Source organism: Hyperoodon ampullatus, assembly GCF_949752795.1.
Source record: "Hyperoodon ampullatus genome assembly, chromosome: 6".
In the NCBI taxonomy this organism is placed as follows: domain Eukaryota; kingdom Metazoa; phylum Chordata; class Mammalia; order Artiodactyla; family Ziphiidae; genus Hyperoodon; species Hyperoodon ampullatus.
Genome location: NC_136919.1, coordinates 68,740,586 through 68,747,086, shown reverse-complemented (window position 1 = coordinate 68,747,086; position 6,501 = coordinate 68,740,586). Strand labels below are relative to the sequence as shown.

At 40.2% G+C, this 6,501-nt stretch overlaps 1 protein-coding gene across 1 annotated transcript; it reads right to left on the bottom strand.

Annotated features, from left to right (window-relative positions):
* Nucleotides 1-248: 248 nt before the first annotated feature.
* Nucleotides 249-1,611, bottom strand: DMAC1 (distal membrane arm assembly component 1; the record flags this gene model as incomplete). The annotated part of the gene is made up of 2 exons (XM_079706038.1): nucleotides 249-481; nucleotides 1,338-1,611. The coding sequence occupies 2 exons, from the start codon at nucleotides 1,609-1,611 to the stop codon at nucleotides 417-419; spliced, it is 339 nt and encodes a 112-aa protein (XP_079562164.1). The 3' UTR covers nucleotides 249-416.
* Between the last annotated feature and the right edge of the window lie 4,890 nt (nucleotides 1,612-6,501).

Sequence of the window (6,501 nt, the reverse complement as noted above, 5' to 3'; positions counted from 1 at the left end):
CACAGATAAATGTTTTATGTACTTCTGCCTATTGCATGATGCCTATCCAGTATGAGGTGGATAGTAGGTGTTGACCCAACCATAGGAGAAGTAGAAAGAACTATTTAAAATAACTTCAGCTCACTTTCTCATTTGGTTTATCATTTCCTCTGTATTTTTAAAAAATTATACCCTCATTCCTCAAATAACACAAAGAACCTCTTCTGTGAGGAATTTATTGGTCCCTGTGGAACCTGCGAAGGCCACAAACACTCATGGCCAATGAACGACAACCTATGTTTGTCTCTTCAGTCTTATAGTATCTGCAGGACTGAAGTCTTCCAATGTCCGTGCGTCTGTCCAGAACATTCATACGCCCCATGCTTGCTCTGTGTGTCATGGGGATGCCGAGAGATGACACATTCAATGGTGGTACTTCAACCAGCGCGGTAGGCCTTCCCTTTGGGGTCTGACAGGATGACTACACCCCAGCAAGCAATGCCTAGGGAAAAAACAACAGTACTTTATTCTTTATGTTGTACTTCAATTTACCAGGTGCTTTCATATATATCAACTTATTTAACCCTCACAATACTCCTTGAAGATACAATTACCATTATTTCTATCTTACAGAAAAGTGAAGCTCAGGAAAGGAAAGTTGAGAGAAAAAAAAATTCTGTTACTTCCCCAAAGCAAGAAAGTTACTGAAAGGGAATTGATCTGGGTAATCTAGTTAAGAAGGTAAGAGATCTGAAAACTTAAAATTCTATTCACTCAGTTGGTCTGAAGAGCTTAAAAAATCACTACATTTTACAGGAAGACAGCTTGACAACCACGTAGTATTGTTACAAATAAGAACTGTGGGCTACAGTACCCAATGGTAGACCTTAGTATGTGGGCTTTGAACTCATGTCTACAATCTACCTTCAAAGCCAAAGTTCTTAAACCAAGGTCAAGTGCCCTCACTCAGGCCTTCTTCACAATCTAGATTAGAAGCATGGGTTTTGGTAACAGATAAGCCTGGGAATCAAAGGCTAGTTGTGTCACATCCTGGGTGTCTGACTTCGAACTCTCTGTGCAGGAAAATAGGACTACTATATTCATACCTACCTTTAATAGCTTTTGGTAGGATTAAATAGATTGAAGCTAGTAAGAGTTCTCAAAAAAAAAATACTGTGATTTAAGAAAAAAGAAAGAAAGAAAAGCTTCCCAACTTTTTCTCCCCACCCCAATTTTAGGGGGTAGGGGGTAAGCGCCTGCTGCCACGTGACCAACCCAGGCGCCCCGCCCCCGCCCACGTGGCTGCGCCCCTCTTCTCCCTCTTCCCCCAGCCCAAGGGTAGTGCCCCGAACTCTCACTGATGCCGAAGACCATCTGCGCAATAGTCCCTGGACCCGGGGGGTATCCCAGCTTCATGGGCTTCCGTGCCACCCAGTACACGTACCCGCCCGCCCCTATCAGCCCGGACCCGGAGAGCACGCGACAGCTCCAGCAGTTATTAAACAGAGGGGCTTCTGCTGGAGGGGTCGGCGCTCCGGGTGCAATGACGGGCACGGGGTTGGCGGAGGAGGCGACCTCAGGAGGCGCAACGTCCTTGACCGGCTCAAGTGGCTGGGAAACGAAAGAACCCATGATTACGACCTCCGTCTCAGCCGTAGGAACCTTCCCACGAACTGACGTAAAAGACGTACCCGGAAACAGAACACTGGCGCGCTGCACCGGAAGCAGCCCGAGGGCCGCTGGGAAATGTAGTTCTTGCTTGCCTCGGAGGAGGGAAAAGACGGAGGTGGACTGCTGTACGGGTGTTCTGTGGTGAAAACCTTGGCCGTGACGGAGGCCAGTTTTTTTTCCCCTCCCAGTCCTTTTAAGAATTTAGCCAGCTCCCTAAATGTCCCAACTCGCAGTCTCCTTAGAGGAAAAGTCTGGGTTTCTAAGTGTCCTGTCTAACAGGAAAGGTGAGACCTCGGGCATATCACTTCACCTGTCTGTGTGTTTGACTTAAAAAGGTTGGAGGTGTTTGACTTAAAAAGAGTTAAGTACTTTGTGCCTGACTGTATGCTAGACACTTTGCTAAGCGATTATCTGCATTATGCCGTTTGCTATTCCCGACCCAACACGGTATCAGTTTCCCACTACATGACAAAACTGGTTAGGTGACATAGCCATAGTAGACCCAATGTCTGTGTGAAGATAGAAGCAAATTTCTTAAACGTTACCTGTACATAATGTGAAGGGACTACACAAATATAAGGTATTAAAAATGGGTTTGAGGGCTTCCCTGGTGGCGCAGTGGTTGAGAGTCCACCTGCCGATGCAGGGGACACGGGTTCGTGCCCCGGTCCGGGAAGCCCACATGCCGCGGAGCGGCTAGGCCCGTGAGCCATGGCCGCTGAGCCTGCGCGTCCGGAGCCTGTGTTCCGCAACGGGAGAGGCCACGACAGTGAAAGGCCCGCGTACCGGAAAAAAAAAAAAAAACCTAGGGGGCTTCCCTGGTGGCGCAGTGGTTGAGAGTCCGCCTGCCGATGCAGGGGACACGGGTTCGTGCCCCGGTCTGGGAAGATCCCACATGCCGCGGAGCAGCTAGGCCCGTGAGCCATGGCCGCGGAGCCTGTGCTCCGCAACGGGAGAGGCCACAGCCATGAGAGGCCCAAGTACCACAAAAAAAAAAAAAAAAAAAAAAGGGTTTGAATTACCTGCATAAACATTTTTAATTTCTCTGTAGCATTTTTCATCCCACCTTTCCTTTCTTTCGGGTAGGGTTGGGCATATGTTTCTTGTGCTGGGTTGTTCTCAGAGGATTATTGGTAAGAACAAAGGCATTTAGAATTCAGAGGTTGTTTCTGTTAGAGGAGATGGGTGAAAGTAGGATTAATTTCAGGTTTGAACTTTTCTCCTTTAGAATGGCTTAAAAAATTAACATGATAAAAAGAAATACACTCTTCACCTTTCTAAAACGGGGATGTGGTTTTGCGAAGACTAAAAAGAAGACAAAAATAAAGATATGGTTAAATAGGAGAAAATAAAGTAGTGAGAATACTAGATTGCCTGCTGCTTAATTTCTAAGACCATCCCCTTTTCCCTAAATAAATAAATAAATAAATAAATCTATATCTCCATGTGTTGTGTAGTAGAAAGACAAACATTTGGGAAATTTGTGATCTGTACCTAGCTCTGTCACTACAAGTCAGCCATATGACACAGAGAATGTTACCTCATGTTTGAAATGAGATTTGAAATAGGTGATATCTAACTTCAAAATTCTATTATGTATTAGTAACCTCTCTTTAGATAACATTATGCTAAGTGCTATACCAAATGAATTCAACAGTATTTCGCTTAGAAATTCATAGTTTTTGGCTGCTGCTTCTTGCTGTGCTCAGATAAAATATTCTGTAGTGCATTTGATTTCTTCTTATATATGTGAGCAAGAAATCATCATTTGGCAATGGTTACCAAACATTTTGATTACACTCTATGGATAAAAAAGACTGAGCCTGCAATAGAATTTATGCATGCCTATTTATTATTTATAAATTATATATTAATATATTACTTTATACAGTATTATAAGGATAAGATTAAATAATAGAATGGAAATTTTAATATTTTCTCATATCCCAATAGATGGGATTGTGCATCTCCATGGATATCATGGTTGTTAGGTATGTGACTTTACTAATTTATATTTTATCTAAAAGCTTACCTTCTTTAGTGTGCTTGCAACAGCTAAGAATGTCAGGAGATGAGATCTTTAATTCTCCAAACAAATATTATTAGAATGGGCTACAATACTTTTTGCCAATAACAGGCAAGATTTTATTTTAACCATTGTTTTTTTTTAAAGTACCTTCCAAAAGATGTGTTTGTTCTCTTATGATTGCCTCAAATGAATGATTTTAACCTTTTTGTGCTATTGTGATATGCCTCCAAAACTCTCAGTGGCTTCTATGGAGTCCAAGTTCTAGAACTGCACGAAGTGCAAATTGAAATTGAGATGTACTTACATAATTTTCATTGGAAAATTATTGGAAACACTGATACCTCTTAAGATAAATGAAACAGTAGGGTCTGAGGATAAGGGTAGAGGCCAGTGAAAGCAAGCAAAATTGTAATTAGAGGAAGAAGTGTGCATTTTGGGGGAAGGACATAGGAGGAAAAGGTTGAAAGCTAACTTTACCTCATTATCTCTTGTATCTATTTCTTTTACTACTTACTATCTCTACAGTTCATTTTGCACTTACGACTCGCAAGGCCTGTGTCGTCTCCAATAGATTTTAAAAATGTAAGAGTCCTTCACACTCTGTTCCCCAGCCATCCAGTTCCCCTTCGCCAACACAGCCAGCCATACCAATTTCCTGTGTATCTTTTCAGAGTTATCTCTGTGCACCTGTGTGCACCTTTCCTCCAATGATCTGGGAGATGATTCTCTAACAGTCAGTGAGTAAAGATCTTCTTCATTCTTTTGTATGGCTCCATAGGATTCCATTGTATGGATGTACTATACTCATATATTGATGGACATTAATAGACATTTAGACTGCTTCCATTCTTTTGCTATTACAAAAGAATAGTGCCACAATAAATAACCTTGTGCATACATCATATCACAAACATATACATCTTAGAATATATTTCTAAAAGGGTATAGTATTTATAAGCTTGGTGAACAGAATCAAATTGCCCTTTATAGAAGTGGTACCAGTTTACACTCTCACCAACAAGTAAGAGAAGACCTGTTTCCCCACCCAATTCCCTAAAATAGTGAATTATTGAACTTCAGTCTCTGCCAATCTGATAGGTGAAAATGGTTTAATTTTCTTATTATAAGTGAGCTTCTTTATGTGTATTGAAGGACAATTTGTATTTCCTTTTCTGTGAACTGTCAATATTTTTGCCCATTTTTCTCATTGGATTGTTTTTTTCTCATTGATTTCTAGGAACTCTTTATAATTAGTGAGATTAACCTTTTGTTTGTGACATGAATTCACATTTTTTTCTCCCAATTTGATATTTTCCTTTTGAATTTGCTTGTTATACTTTTTACCATGCACATTTTTTAAATCTGTAATTGAGTTTATCAGTTTTTACTTTTATAGTTTTTGAGCTTCATGTTATAAGTAGAAAGGCCTTCCATTTTCCATGGTTTCCCCCAGGATTATTATTATTTTTTTAACAGTTAAAAATTTAATACGTTTGGAATTTATCCTATTACTAGCTGTCAGGAATGGAATCAGATTTTCTTTTTCTTTTCCTTTTCTTTTCTCTGATCCATTTTTCTCAACACTGTTTATTAAATAGTCCACCTTTTCCCCACCTATTTGAAATGCCACATTTTCTAAAATGCTATATATTAATGTATGTCTATTCCTGGACTTCATATTCTGTTCCATGATTTCTCTGTTTATCCATGTGCCAGTGTCACACTATTGTAAATACTGAAGTTCTGTAATGGGTTAATACTTGGAGACTGATCCCTCTCTATTACTCTTCTGTTGCAGACTTCTCTTGGCTATCTTTGCTTGTTTATTTTCCCACATGAACTTTTGACTCAGCTTGATTATTCTGAGAAAATGATGCTGACATCTTTATGAGACTAGTGTGAAAATTGTAGGTTAATTTAGGGGGAATTGACATTTTTATGATGTTGAGTCATCCTGTCCAAGGACATGGAATGCTTTTTCTTTGGTTCATATCTTATTGTGTGTCCCTCTGAATCATTTTAGTCTTTTTCATAATGAGCTCACACATTTTCTCTCAGACATTTTCTTTTAATATCTTTATTGGGGTATAATTACTTTACAATATTGTGTTAGTTTCTGCTGTATAGCAAAGTGAATCAGCTATACGTATACATATATCCCCATATACCCTCCCTCTTGTGTCTTGCTCCCACCCTCCATATCCCACCCATCTAGGTGGTCACAAAGCAAGGAGCTGATCTCCCTGTGCTATGCGGCTGCTTCCCACTAGCTATCTATTTTACATTTATTAGTGTATATATGTCAATGCCACTCTCTCACTTATTCCCATCTTACCCTTCCCCCTCCCCGTGTCCTCAAGTCCATTTTCTACATCTGCATCTTTATTCCTGTCCTGCCCCTAGGTTCTTCAGAACCATTTTTTTTTTTAGAATCCATATATATGTGTTAGCATACGGTATTTGTTTTTCTCATTCTGACTTACTTCACTCGGTATGACAGACTCTAGGTCCATCCACCTCACTACAGAAAACTCAATTTCATTTCTTCTTATGGCTGAGTAATATTCCATTGTATATATGTGCCACATCTTCTTTATCCATTCACCTGTTGATGGACACTTAGTTTGCTTCCATGTCCTGGTTATTTTAAAATAGTGCTGCAATGAACATTGTGGTGCATGACTCTTTTTGAATTATGGTTTTCTCAGGGTATATGCCCAATTGTGGGATTGCTGGATCGTATGGTACTTCTATTTTTAGTTTTTTGAGGAAACTCCATACTATTCTCCATAGTGGCTGTATCAATTTACATTCCCACCAAC